This window comes from Bombina bombina, chromosome 5 (assembly GCF_027579735.1).
Source record: "Bombina bombina isolate aBomBom1 chromosome 5, aBomBom1.pri, whole genome shotgun sequence".
Classification (NCBI taxonomy): Eukaryota; Metazoa; Chordata; class Amphibia; order Anura; family Bombinatoridae; genus Bombina; species Bombina bombina.
This window is the reverse complement of record NC_069503.1, coordinates 838,298,628-838,313,869: the sequence shown is the minus strand read 5'-3', so window position 1 is coordinate 838,313,869 and position 15,242 is coordinate 838,298,628. Positions and strand designations below refer to the sequence as shown.

Below are 15,242 nucleotides of genomic sequence, written 5' to 3'. Positions count from 1 at the left end.
AACATTTCAAGGCAGTCCAACATTAATCCCAGTTCCCATCTCCCCACTAGTGAGTTACATTGTGCCATATTATACTTATCGTGTCCTGAGAGAGAGATTCTGTGTCTTCTGTACTTGCATTTCTGCATAGCAGTCAGGCGCCCGTGGGCGCGGCTGGTGAAGGGGACCTAGGATGAAAGAAGGTCCAGTTTTTTCTTTTTGATGGCTTGGGACCACTGTGGTCTTTGCGGCTTGGGGTCTGCTTGATTGCTTGTGGAGGGTGGATCCGAGTCTTTAGGGTTCGGTTGAGGGAATTGAATGTTAAGACCTTTTGAGAGAGCGTCCAAGTCTTCGGTATCTTTGTAGACGTGTGTTTTTCCATCATGCTGGACTATGAGGCTGAATGGGAACCCCCTGTTACAGAAGCATTAGTTATTTTGTTGTGAAGAAACTTATTTCCCAGCAGCAATGCCTGAACCAGCCAAGCCAGCGCCTAAGAAGGGCTCCAAGAAAACTGTAACAAGTATCATTTCATAAAGGGTTAACTCTGTTCAGTTTTGAGAAAACTATTTTCTGAGGCAGGTTTCCTAGCATATTGTGTACTGTAATTAAGTTTGTGATAAGCATTCACTGCTAGGTGATAAGAAGGACTCAATTGTTTTCTTGTGTGTACTTGTTATCTGCGGTGGCCTGTCCAAGGGCTTTGTCTAAATGTGTGATGGGGGATTTTATGCTTCCCCCCCTGGGAGTGCCCTGTGTGCATGTAACCTAAATAAAAAGCAGGCTGGGCATCCCAGTCCTCAGTTCTTGGTTGTCCCTCAATTGCAGCGTTGACTCGTTTTTGTGGGCAGAAGGGTATCCTAGCTGTACTACAGCTAAGGGGGATTATTCTACATTTGCGAGACTCATATAGAATACTATGGAAAGCAGTTTCTCCCCTCTTCAGCAATAGGAATCCAGGCTACTAAGCGGTCCATCTCTCAGCGAGACTAAGGGTAACCGTAACATTTGGCGGCAGCGGTGGGATTTTTCCTGGATTTCCTAGGAGAGGTACAGAACGGATGGAGAGCGCTTACGAAAAATTGAAGCGTACAACCCTAAAGGATTTACTTGAAAGCAGAGGGGGGTACGCCAGCAACCGGCCGAGGAGAGAGCTGATCGCAGAATTGACCGAACTGGATCAGAGCTTCACAATGGCGGAAACACCGACCACGATTAGTGACGAAAAAACCAGGATTGTTCGGGAGAGGCTCTCACTGTACGGGCCGAACCCCTCCATGGAATTGGTACAGCAGTTGATGGCGGAAGCGGACAAGGATATACGAGAGACTCGAGCCCACGAACTCAACCTAGCGAACGCACACCGCAATGCTGAAGCCCCGCAGGTAATCATCCCTGTCGAAAATGCTGGGAGGCCCAAGATACCCTATGCGGCATTTCGACCCTTCCTAGAGAGCGAGACAGGGATTGATGAATATTTGGCGGACTTCGAAAGGCAATGTGCCCTGCACCAGATTCCCAACAGGGAGTGGCCCACGATATTGTCTGGTAAACTATCCGGGCGAGCCCTGGAAGCCTTTCGTACTCTGGGTGCTGAGGAAGTGACACAGTATGAGCTAGTTAAAGAGACACTGTTGCGACGGTACGCAGTAACTCCGGACGCGTATCGCAGACAGTTTCGGGGCACGAAAAAGAAGCCTAACGATACCCATATGGAATGGGCGCACCGAATGCGGAGAGCGGCAAATCACTGGATGAGCGGAAGTAAAGCGGTGACTGGTGAGGAAATTTTACAATTGTTTCTCTTAGAACATTTTTATAATGGCATGGAACAGCAAGGGAAGGAATGGCTGCGAGACAGGCGACCTTCTACCTTAGAAGAAGCAGCCAAATTGGCCGATGAACATTATGACTCCCGTCTTCACGAACCCAGAGAGGTTTACCGTGCACCCCCTCGTGCTGAATTCCGAGCCCCGGTGCCCGCAGGGCCCGCCCGACACTCAGGACCACCCAATAACAGCTCTGAGCGTCCCAGACCGACTTGCCACCGATGCAAGCAACCAGGGCATTTCATGGCTAGCTGCCCCCTTAATACGCACCAGACACCCAGGAATTACAATTACCCCTCTGGGGCATATCGTCCGGCCCGGACCCTCTGTGTTAACCAAGAGGCCCCTATGGAGGAATATTTGGGGCCGCTTCACGAGGCGGACCCTGTATATGCTGCCTCAGATAACCGCCAGCACCATCAGCAGAAGGTATGGCTCGAAGGGCGATTTACCGAGGGATTGAGAGACACAGGGGCTACTATCACGCTGGTACAGAGTCATTTGGTGCCGGAGCACAAGCGATCTGGACAGACTGTGGCCGTTAGAGTGGCGGGGGGGGATGTGTACAAAATTCCAACAGCTAAAGTGCATCTTGATTGGGGAGCGGGAAAGGGGGCTGTGAACGTGGACATAATGGATAATTTACCTGCCGAAGTACTACTGGGCAATGATTTAAGCCCCATGACTTCTGCCTATGCTCCAGTATGCAACAACGAGGCGGACCCAGTGACTACACGGGCCCAAGCCCGGACGGAGCGAGAACTCTCACCAGTGCGGGAGACACAGATGCTTCCATGTTCGGGCTGGGAGCCGTCCTCAGCCAAGTAGGCGAAGATGGAGGGGAGCATCCAGTTGCCTACATCAGCCGGAAGCTCCTGCCCCGCGAAGTCAGCTATGCAGCGGTCGAAAAGGAGTGTTTGGCTTTGGTGTGGGCATTAAAGAAATTGACTCCCTATTTATATGGGCAGGAGTTCACTCTGGTCACCGACCATAACCCGTTGGTGTGGCTGAACCGGGTCTCTGGAGATAATGGCAGGCTATTACGTTGGAGTTTATCGTTGCAACCCTTCAATTTCACCATTGCTTACAGACCTGGGAAACAGAATGGCAACGCCGACGGGTTGTCCAGACAAACCGACCTCAGCCCCGCATAACCAGCGGTCTGGACAGCCTTAGTCTGCCCCGAAAAGGGGTCAGACCGTGTCTGCCAGAGTGTTCCACAGAAAGGGAGCACTGTTACAGAAGCATTAGTTATTTTGTTGTGAAGAAACTTATTTCCCAGCAGCAATGCCTGAACCAGCCAAGCCAGCGCCTAAGAAGGGCTCCAAGAAAACTGTAACAAGTATCATTTCATAAAGGGTTAACTCTGTTCAGTTTTGAGAAAACTATTTTCTGAGGCAGGTTTCCTAGCATATTGTGTACTGTAATTAAGTTTGTGATAAGCATTCACTGCTAGGTGATAAGAAGGACTCAATTGTTTTCTTGTGTGTACTTGTTATCTGCGGTGGCCTGTCCAAGGGCTTTGTCTAAATGTGTGATGGGGGATTTTATGCTTCCCCCCCTGGGAGTGCCCTGTGTGCATGTAACCTAAATAAAAAGCAGGCTGGGCATCCCAGTCCTCAGTTCTTGGTTGTCCCTCAATTGCAGCGTTGACTCGTTTTTGTGGGCAGAAGGGTATCCTAGCTGTACTACAGCTAAGGGGGATTATTCTACATTTGCGAGACTCATATAGAATACTATGGAAAGCAGTTTCTCCCCTCTTCAGCAATAGGAATCCAGGCTACTAAGCGGTCCATCTCTCAGCGAGACTAAGGGTAACCGTAACACCCCCATCTGTATTTCACTCGCCTTTCTTGTAGGACTTGGGTAATATAACGTATTCCTCTTCTCCTTTCAATTGTTGCTGGGCTAATATCCTGGAATATTTGAATACTATAGGTCTGGAACTTAATCTCCTTCTGCAGGCGTACTTGTCTCCAAATCTCCTCCTTCTCTAAGTAGTGAGCAAATTTAACAATAATGTCCCTGGGAGGATTAGGTGGTTTTGGGACTGGTCTCAGTGCTCTGTGTGCACGTTCCAATGATGTTTCAGTAAGTTTAAGGGCTGGGGCAATGTATTCGAATAGTTGTAGCAGGTAGGAGACAAGGCAGTCCTGAGTTGCTTCTTCAGGGACTCCTCTTATCCTCAGATTACTCCTGCGACCTCTGTTGTCGAGGTCTTCTATTTTAAGTTGGAGTGCTTGCATCGTGAGATCCTGTCTAATCATTTGGTGGTTAGCATTGGACATCATGGTATCTAAGGTGTCTTGTCCCTCTTCTAGACATTCTATTCTAGCCCCAAGTTCTCCAATGTTCTTTTTCAAGGAAGACATCTCCGTTTTAATGAAAGATTTTAGATCTGCAAGGTCGGATTTGGAGGGAAGCTGGGAGATAGTCTGCTGTATCAGATTGAGCTGCTGTGAGTGTGGAGCAGGGTCCTGATCTTGTAATATGGGTGTATCAGCCATCAGGAGTTCCTTAGCAGGGTCAGGGGCTTCGTTATCCTGTTTATGGAAGAATGAGGACATAGTAGCAGCGGCTGGGATGGAGGCCTTTTTGTCTGCTTTCGGCTTCTGCCTAGTCGCCATTAGTATAGTGAGCTAACCCGTTTCTTTCTGTAGTATGTATCAGGATTTGGGCTGTCAGGTGGTGAAGCGACTGTGCAGGGCGATTACAAGGCAATCCGGGGACCACCAACTAGGTCTGCGTTTATCGTGGTTATGGGATGGTGTGTAGGCCCAAAGGAACCCTCCTCCCAGTTGTCAAGATGTAAACTATGGGCCCGGGTCATAAAGGCACAACTTTACTGGTGTGGTGTTAGGGGCCTTATGCGGCTTTATACCTGTGCGCTGATGGGCCTGGTGAGGATGTTCGTGGCCGGGCGAGTGAGCGCAGGCTGCCGTTGTTCAGTTAGGAGAGACGCCACGTGGGTAATGTGCGGGCGTGCGGCTGAACGCGGGGATCCGTTCGATTGTTCTGCCCCGGGTCTTTCTCCGTTACTCCGGGCACTTCGATGCGGCAGGTCAGCTCAGGCAGGTAGGTCGTGAGGTCCCCCGGTCAGAGATCACTAGGCGGGGAATCGCCGAAGCAGGCCTGTATTTGCGGAGGAGTCTCTCTGCTCTTTAAAGTACATCTGGAGTGCGGCAACAACTTGGACTATGTGCCCTTCGGTTAGAGGTGATATAGTCGTTATTTAGACCCTCATTTGCCCCTTAGATCACCATATTAGAGCCAGTGAGTGGGAATGTGTAACGGAGCTGTGTCAAAGTGCGGCCATGTTCCTGCACGGCTGCGCTCCGCCCCCCAAAAAGGCTATTATTTTTATTCTTATTAAGTCACAATAAACAGTTTTTTGGGGCAATTGGGGACATTTTTTTTAAATTAACCAGAGATCTGACCTCTGGTTAATTTTCAGAGTGCAAATTGCTGCTGCAAGCTCGTTAACCAGCAATTTGTAATGGCAAATTTGCCCGTTTAGGGGTGCACGTTAAATTAGCGCCCCACTTGTAATCTAGCCCTTTATCTTTGTGCCCTCAATTTGCATATGCTGCATCAATGGAATTGGTACCATGAGGATCTGTTTCACAGGATTCTATTAGATCATAGGACAAGACATTACAGACTAACACTAACCATATCTTGGATCAGGGAGCTTCCTTTCTTCAACCAAATTGTGATCTGCCAGAAAGAGATTGCATGTCCTCACATGAATCACAAACTGCTTCAGTATTGTGCCAGGTCTCAAGACTCTCAGGCAAGTCTGATAGATATCCTTGTGGGTCCCTGGTCCTTCAACCTTATTTACATTTTTTATTTATTTAATGAGGCTACTATTGATCAGATTTGCAAGGCAGCTACTTGGTCTACTTTGCACACTTTTTCCAAGTTTTATCACTTTAATATGTATGCTTTTTCTGAAGCTTTTTTTTTGTAGGAAAGTTCTGCAGACTGTACGTAGTGCCTGACCATTACCTTCCTGCCTTTACTGTTTGTTTCACCATATTTTATGCTGGTCTTGTGGACTTCACTGCTTGGGTATAGATTTTCATATGTGAATGTATGCCTTCCTGATAAATTAGTTTCTTTCATGATGGTGAGCGTCCACAAGCCACACCCTTTCTTTCTCTTCAGTACTTATTTTGTACTTCTTTGCCGCTGCTTTCCTGCGTTTCTTTTTTCCTCTCATCTACTTGGCTATATGTATGACTGTGGATTATGGGGAAGTGGGAGGGATTTAAAGCTTTGCTCTTTTGTTTCCTCCTAGTGGTCAGGAGGGGAATTCTCACATGTGATGACTCATGGACTCTGTCTGCTGTATTGCAGCTATTTATTTTACTGTTTTGACATAGATTACTGTACCACCATTATTATTATTTTACATAATAAGAGCTGAGTGACCGAGCAAAGATAAAATTGTAAAATTACTGGCTTCAATTGTAGCTTAGCACTAGCCAGTCCTTCATATGTCTATGGATAGGAAATATATCAATGTGCCCTGTGCTTTTATGAATCTTTTATGGAGGAATTAATGGAATTCTGAAGCACTTGTTTTTCTTTCTATGTACCTCTGGATCATTTTCACTGGTAAATGTTACATGGTCTCTTTAAGAGGAGCATATATTTTTTTTTAACCATTTGCTGTATTAGTAGCTATATCAGCAGTATCTGAATAAGTGTGTCTTAAAGTAATGTAATTACTGAATGGTTTAAAAAAATCACACTTTAAAATATTTTTTTACTTGTGTAAATACTGAATTTTATCATAGCTTATTTCCACTCTTTAATTTTTTACAATGTTTGCTTATTAGGTAAGACAGTTAACATTACAGCTGGAACAAGAGACTAAAAAGAAGATTATGACGCAGAATGAATTGAAAGTGCAAGCTGTTGAAGCTGATAACTTGAAGGGATCTGAAAAGCAGTTAAAGCAAGAAATTAATACATTGTTAGAATCAAAAAGGTTGCTGGAATTTGAGCTGGTTCAATTAACAAAGTAAGTGTGCTTTACTTTTTTATACTTTAATTAAAAATTTTAAAGTACCAGTAAATTAAAGTAGATTTGCATAATCAACAAATGCTTGATAAAATGACAATGAAATAGCACTTAGTATGAAATTCAAGGGAGTAGTAGATTTTTTCTCTGACACATTTCAAAGTTATGTCTATTTTCACTCCTCTTATACCATGAGACAGCCATCAGCCAAATGCATAATCATATATTTTTTTTTAATTATTGCACATGCTCAGTAGGACCTGGTGACTTAAAACATGTAAATATAAAAAGATTGTGCATATTTTGCTAATAAAAAATATTGTCTAAAATTGCATGCTCTATCTGAATCATGAAAGTTTAATTTTGACTTGTTTCCCTTTAAGTTATGTTTATTAAAGAAATTTTCTTTCCTAACGGAGTAAAAGTCCACAATACCTTACTGCTGGGAATTCATCACCTGGGTAACTGGAGGAGGCAAAAACACCCTACACCTGAGCTTTAATATCCCACCTACTTCCCTGACCCTCCAAGTATTTATTTTCCTCCTTCATAGGAGCAGGCAAAGAGTTTTTTTCAGTTTTCCTAAGATTTTCTATTCCTTCATGAGGTAAAACTTAGAAGAGAATAACCAAGGAGTACTGACTGTTCAATGTAAATCTCCTTGCGGGAGTTGTAGACACAGGCTTGCCACCTGTGTCACTGAGAAGTTCCTTTAGCTTCCTCCTGCTTGGCCATGAAGATTTACTCCCTCAGTATATTCTCTACTGTTAGTTACAGTACAGGATGGGTAAGAGCAGTGTAGTAATATCTTTCTTTGGGGTAAATACCCAAATTTCTTACATAGCTCACAGGCTAATTGCATGTATAATGTTAGTATTTTCAAGCTAGGCACAACAATACAGGGCTTAGTATTTATCCTTGACATACCCATTTTCTATGTGACCATTACAGGAGGGGTCTTTCACTTACGTTGTTTTGATGTTTACACTCTTTATTCAGTCTTTTGGTAAGGTCCGTACCTGGATGATATTTTAGTTCAAACTCCATCTTTACCTTTAGCGACTGTACACACAGAGAAACTACTTTAGCTTCTTCACAATCATGGCTGTAAGGTAAATGTGAGTAAATGTTCATTAACCCCTTCCACAAGAGTTTAATTCCTGGGAATAAATATAGATTCTGCCTCTGTGAGGCTGTTTCTCACACATTAAGCTAAAGTTGCAATCTACTTGACACAGGTTACAGTGCCTATCCCAGGCTTTGATAGCTAAGTGTATGGAGGTTGTGGGTCTCATGGCAGCAGCTTCAGATGCCATTCAGTTTGCAAGATTTAATTTACGTCCACTTCAGCTTTGCATGCTACATCAGTGGAATGGAGATCACACCAACCTGTCTCAATTCAGTTGGATCACATAGTCTGGCAACCTCTCCCTTGGTGGACATCCCCTATTCAGATATCTCGGGATGGTGTTTTTACATCTGTCTTTTTGGTAATAATTACCACGGAAGCCAGTTTGACAGGTTGGGGGACAGTCTAGGGTTCTTTTAGATCTCAAGGAGTTTGGTCTTCTCAGGAGGCTAATTTACCAATAAATGTCTTGGATTTCTGGGATGTCTTCAGAGCCCTTCAGGCTTGGCCTCATATTTCATCGGTCCTGTAATTTGTTTTCAACCGGGCAATATCACTGCAGTAGCCTACATCAATCTTCAAGGAAGTGCCTGCAATTCACATTCCTGGAGTTAACTGGGAGGCAGAATGTAACATTTTTGGGAATGGTCCTTAAATTAAAAGATCTTCAACCAGTTTGTACATTGTTGGGGTCTTTCAGAGATCAACTTGATGGCATCAGATATTGGTCTAGGAAGAGGAATCCCCACGTGGAGTTGATATATGCTCTAGCATCACCTTGGTCTAATCAATTGGTTTATCTATTTCTGCTGATTGTGCTCTTGCCAAGGGTAAATGCTTGTACCAAGCAGGTGCAAATCTTGGCGATATTAATAGGTATGCAGATCTTGTCCAGATGTCTAGTGCTCCTCCATGGCATCTTTCTTAATTGCCAGACCTCTCTCAGGGTCCCTTCTTTTAACAAGATTGTCAAACCCTAAGGTTGACTGCTTAGAGATTGAAAGCTTAGTTCTTTCTCAAATAGGATTTTCTGACTCTGTTATAAAGACTTTAATTAAGGCTTGTAAGCCTGTCACCAGGAAGATATACCAGGAAGGTGTATTTGGTGTTCTGATAGGGGATATTCGTGGCATTCTGTTCGTATTCCTTATATCTAACAATTTCTTCAGAACGGCTTAGATAAGGGTTTATCACCTAGCACTCTAAATGGTTATATATCAGCCCCTTTGGTGGTGGTATATAGAAAGCCTGTTCGCCTTCCTAATATTCAGGCATTCATTCAGGCTTTGATTATAATCAGACCAGTTCAAACTCCATGGAGTTTGAATTTGGTTCTCAGAGTCCACCAATTTTTGCCCTTTAAAGTAATGCACGGACAAGATATTCTGTTATCTTGGCTTTATTTTTTATTTTGGTGCCTTCTTTATGTTCCAGTCCTAAATCATATAAGGAAATATTACTGTATAATCTGGATCTAGTTAGGGCACTGAAATTCTATTTGCACGCCACTAAGGATTTTTGTCAGTCTTCTAGCTTGCTTGTTCTGTTTTTAGGCAAACCTAAGGGCAAGCCACTTCAGTTTCTTAGAGGTCTACTGGAAGCAGTCATTTTTGCAGCTCTTAAGCACAGTCGTATGCATTTTTCACTTTCTTTTATTATAGCACGCAATGGCTTTTTGTATAACAAAAATCAAGTCATGCTCGGGTTTCTGAGTAGCACTCTTCTTATGCCCTTTGTTATATTAACAGCATAGTAAGGGTTGCCGTTTAAGTCCCTGCATATTTTCTTTGTCTTGTCTCCTATTATACTGTGCTTGTTATAGTAAAAATACTGTCTTCCTTTAATGCTTATTGATAATGGCACATACTGGAACTGTCCCCATCAGTGTGGATTCTTTAGAGTGTAGATCCTCTGATCACTTGTTCAACTTTTAGCTAATTGCTACTACTCCACCAGCTCAGCTATCTAGCTCATGTATGGATCACCTTATGCATTCTAATCACTATTATGCTGTCCTGGCCTCTAAAGGAGTTTGTTCTCCCTGTACTGTACAGTGAAGTTCATCAGATTTTGCTCCTGGAATTAAAGATTTTGTGCGCTCTACTGTGTCTGAGATGTTGGTGTCCATGCCTCTTCCAAGTAAGCACAAAAGAGTCTCTGACAAACATGTTTCTGCTGATTTACCCAGTTATTCTGAATCTTAAAAGGTCAGACGTGCTGATCTGTTATTTCCAGACTCTGGGTCAATCGCTTCAGATGCCTCTTCTGATGGTGAGGTTCTTTCTGTTGATCAGGAGTAAGTTGCTGATCAGGATAGAGAATCCTCCTTTTTATGTTTAAAATTGAATATCATGGAGCTCTTTTAAAGGAGGTGTTATGTACCTTAGGGGTACAGGACTCTAAGCCTTCAGAAAAAAAATCCATTATACAATTGGATTTCATTTTCAAGCCGTCTTCTTAAATGGCCATAATACCCAAATGTTTAAACACTTGAAAGTGATGCAGTATTTGTGTAAAAAGCTGACTAGAATATATCTCCTGAACATCTCTATGTAAAAAAAGAAAGATATTTTACCTCAAAAGTTTCTCAGTAGCCACCTCCCATTGTAAAGGATTTCTAAGCAGCATATTAGTATGTCTGTCCTGGGACAGCTTAGGGGATGAGCCTTGTGCACTCTCATATTATTTCCCTATTCAGCTTACTATGAAATCTCATGAGAGTTAAGTCAAATCTCATGAGATCACAGTAAAAGAGTTCATGACTTCAGCACTGCTGATGCTGATTGGCTGCTGTTCATTTCTTAATTTTTTTTTATTTTTTTACCTGCAGCTGGGAGCAGCTGAGTATAACTTTTTACACATAACTTACTCTGCTGAGCTGAGGAGATTGTAAGGTAAAATATCTTCCTTTTTTACATAGAGATGCTCAGGTGATATTTTCCTGTCAGCTTTTTACAGTTATACTGCATCAGTTTCAAGTGATTTAGCATATGAGTATTATGTCCCTTTAAGCTCCAGAGGTTTTTCCTATTTCTTAAACCATAACTGAAATTATTACCAAAGAGTTGTCGAAGTTTCATCCTTTTAACCCAGCTTTTGCATTTAAAAGGATGTGGGGTGCTTTGGGAAACAATTCCTAAGGTAGATAGAGCTACCAAGACTTCATAAATAGAAAATTTTAATCTTTTCACAGAAAGGCTTTCCTTCAAGCAGGTTATTTGTTCAAACCAGCAATTAGTATAGCTTGCGTGGCAGCAGCTTCAATTCTTTGGTGTGATAATTTGTCTGAAAAGATTTCAAATTATTCTATTAACCAAGATTTTCAGCGTAGTCTTATAGTTTTTTTATCAGTAAAATTTATTTATCTGTGATACTATTGTTGACATTATCAGAATCAAATCTTGGTTGGCTGACTTGGTTTCAAAGTCTAGACTTTTGCCCCTCCCTTTTCAAGGAAAGATTCTATTTGGCCCTGGTTTAGATACTATGGTTTCTACTGTGACTAGAGACTAAGAAGCTTTTTGCTCTCAGGGCAAAAAGTCTAAGGGAAAGAACATATCTTCTATTTGTTTTTCCTCCTTTCTTCAATCAAGGAACAAAAGGTCATCCTCCTCTTCTAAAAAAGCAAGATTCTTCCAGACCTTCCTGGAAATCCAACCCTTACTGGAACAAGGCTAAACCGTCAAAAAAGCCTTCTTCCTCTTCTAAATCCACATGAAGGTGTGGCCCTTACCCTGATTCTTCTCTGTTAAGGGGCAGATTGTGCCTTATTCATAAGGCCTGTTCTCAGTTTGTACAGGATATCCTTGGGTGTTATCAATAGTTTCTCAAGGATACAGAATAGGTTTCAGATCAAGAGGAAGATTTCTTCTGACCAATGTCCCAAAGAATCCTGTAAAGGCTTAAGCCTTTTTTCATTGTGTGAAGGATCTACAGCTCATGTAATTGTTAAAGTTCCAATTCCAGAACAATGACAGAGATTTGACTCTATCCCTTTTAGAGTTCCCAAGAAGTAGGGGAAACTTTTGGACGATTCTGGATTTAAAAACTCTTAAAAAAAATCCCAGGGTTCCTACATTCAAGTGGAAACCAATCAGAACTATTCTTCCCCTTCTTCAACAAGGACAGTTTATTTCCACAATAGATTGGAAGAATGTTTATCTTTATATCCCTATTCACAAAGATCATCATCAATTCTTTTGTTTTGCATTTCAGGGCATACATTTTCAGTTTGTTGCTCTTCCTTTTGGTCAGCCAACTACTCCCAGAATTTTTACAAAGGTTCTGGTTATGCTTTCAACTGTAATTCGATCTCAAGGTATTTTAGACACTCCATACCTGGACAATATCTTCAGACTACATCTTTACCTTTAGAAAGTGTTGAAAGTGGCGGCGCTGTGTCACCTCCAGGGAACCAAACTACTCACGTCCTCTGAGTCAACCTTGTGGCTTTCACCTCCAAAATAAAAGAGCTCACAATAGTGTGGCAGATTTCAGACAATGTGGTAGGCGCACAAACTGGTTATACAAGATTGCAGTTAAAATATGCCTTTTTTTAAAAAAAATTTATCACAAAGGTGTCTTCAGGTGCAGCTTCAGGTTTTATTTAAAATACAGCTCAATGCATTTCGGCTAAAAGAAGCCTTTATCAAGAGCATAAAGTTAAAACAATTTCTGGAACAAATGGTTATAGCCTAGCAATATTCACAAACAAATTTATAGTCTCAAAATCCTGCCTGCCTTCTTCAAGACACACCCAGGGCAGGGTTTTGAGACTATAAATTTGTTTGTGAATATTGCTAGGCTATAACCATTTGTTCTAGAAAAGTTGACTCAGAGGACGTGGGCAGCTTGGTTCCCTGGATGTGTCACAGCGCCGCCACTTTAAACACTTTCTGCTTCTATACACGGTTTGGGAGAACCGGGGCTGGCAGCGAGCACCTGAAGGGAAGTGCTCACATTGCTTCATACTTTTTTTTTTTTTAAATTATCTTTATTAGTCTTAGCCATTTAACAAAAAGTGATAATAACACATAAATAACAATTTCTGAGTCACGCAGGACCAATGCATATCCAAAAAAAAAAAAAAAAGAAACATATACATCCAAAATTTCGGGTCAGCATCGCCCCTATCTATTTCACAAATGCAATTCAGCTAAGATGGCTAATTTTCAAATAACTAACAACCCCTCGGGGTAAGAAGAAAAGAAAAGGGAAAAAAAAAAAAAAAAACACAATTTATGCTTACCTGATAAATTTATTTCTCTTGTGGTGTATCCAGTCCACGGATCATCCATTACTTGTGGGATATTCTCATTCCCAACAGGAAGTTGCAAGAGGACCCCCACAGCAGAGCTGTAATATAGCTCCTCCCCTAACTGTCATAGCCAGTCATTCGACCGAAAACAAGCCGAGAAAGGAGGAACCATAGAGTGTAGTGGTTACTGTAGTTTAAATTTAAAAATTACCTGCCTTAAAATGACAGGGCGAGCCGTGGACTGGATACACCACAAGAGAAATAAATTTATCAGGTAAGCATAAATTGTGTTTTCTCTTGTAAGGTGTATCCAGTCCACGGATCATCCATTACTTGTGGGATACCAATACCAAAGCTAAAGTACACAGATGAAGGGAGGGACAAGGCAGGAACTTAAATGGAAGGAACCACTGCCTGTAAAACCTTTCTCCCAAATATAGCCTCCGAAGAAGCAAAAGTATCAAATTTGTAAAATTTTGAAAAAGTATGAAGCGAAGACCAAGTCGCCGCCTTGCAAATCGGTTCAACAGAAGCTTCATTTTTAAAGGCCCAAGTGGAAGCCACAGCTCTAGTGGAATGAGCTGTAATCCTTTCAGGAGGCTGCTGTCCAGCAGTCTCATAGGCTAAGCGGATTAAGCTTCTTAGCCAAAAAGAAAAAGAGGTTGCCAAAGCCTTTTGACCTCTCCTCTGTCCAGAGTAGACAACAAACAAAGCAGATGTTTGACGAAAATCTTTAGTAGCTTGTAAGTAAAACTTTAAAGCACAGACCACATCCAGATTGTGTAACACAAGGATGGAACCACAATCTCTTGATCTTGTTAGATACCACCTTAGGTAAGAACCCAGGTTTGGTACGCAGGACTACCTTATCCGTATGAAAAATCAGATAAGGAGAATCACATTGTAAGGCAGATAGCTCAGAGACTCTACGAGCCGAGGAAATAGGTACCAAAAAAAAAAAAAAGAACTTTCCAAGATAAAAGTTTGATATCTATGGAATGAAGAGGTTCAAACGGAACTCCTTGAAGAACCTTAAGAACCAAGTTTAAGCTCCATGGTGGAGCAACAGGTTTAAACACAGGCTTGATTCAAACTAAAGCCTGACAAAATACCTGAACGTCTGGAACATCTGCCAGACGCTAGTGCAAAAGAATAGACAGAGCAAAAATCTGTCCCTTTAAGAAACTAGCTGACAATCTTTTTTCCAAACCTTCTTGGAGAAAAGATAAAATCCTAGGAATCCTGACCTTACTCCATGAGTAACCCTTGGATTCACACCAATAAAGATATCTACGCCATACCTTATGGTAAATTTTCCTGGTGACAGGCTTTCGTGCCTGTATTAAGGTATCAATAACTGACTCGGAGAAGCCACTCTTTGATAAAATCAAGCATTCAATCTCCAGGCAGTCAGCCTCAGAGAAATTAGATTTGGATGGTTGAAAGGACCCTGAAGTAGAAGGTCCTGTCTCAGAGGCAGAGACCATGGTGGAAAGGATGACATGTCCACTAGATCTGCATACCAGGTCCTGCGTGGCCACGCAGGTGCTATCAGAATCACCGATGCTCTCTCCTGCTTGATCTTGGCAATCAGTCGAGGGAGCAGAGGAAACGGTGGAAACACATAAGCCAGGTTGAAAGACCAGGGCGCTGCTAGAGTATCTATCAGTGTCGCATTGGGATCTCTTGACCTGGATCCGTAACACGGAAGCTTGGCGTTCTGACGAGACGCCATGAGATCCAGTTCTGGTTTGCCCCAATGGAGAATCAGTTGTGCAAATACCTCCGGATGGAGTTCCCACTCTCCCGGATGAAAAGTCTGACGACTTAGAAAATCCGCCTCCCAGTGCTCTACACCTGGGATATGGATAGCTGATAGGTGGCAAGAGTGAATCTCTGCCCAGTGAATTATTTTTGAAACTTCTAACATCTCTAGGGAACTTCTTGTTCCCCCTCGATGGTTGATGTAAGCTACAGTCGTGATGTTGACCGACTGAAATCTGATGTACCTCAGAG

The 15,242-nt window shown here is 42.5% G+C and overlaps 1 protein-coding gene across 1 annotated transcript in view; it reads left to right on the top strand.

The window, feature by feature from the left end:
- The window catches only part of ROCK1 (Rho associated coiled-coil containing protein kinase 1), a 1,092,122-nt gene that overhangs the window by 782,225 nt on the left and 294,655 nt on the right, over window positions 1-15,242 (top strand). The window contains exon 20 of the mRNA XM_053714968.1: window positions 6,656-6,840. Within this exon, the coding sequence (XP_053570943.1) occupies window positions 6,656-6,840 (185 nt within the window). The remainder of the gene's footprint in view (window positions 1-6,655; window positions 6,841-15,242) is intronic.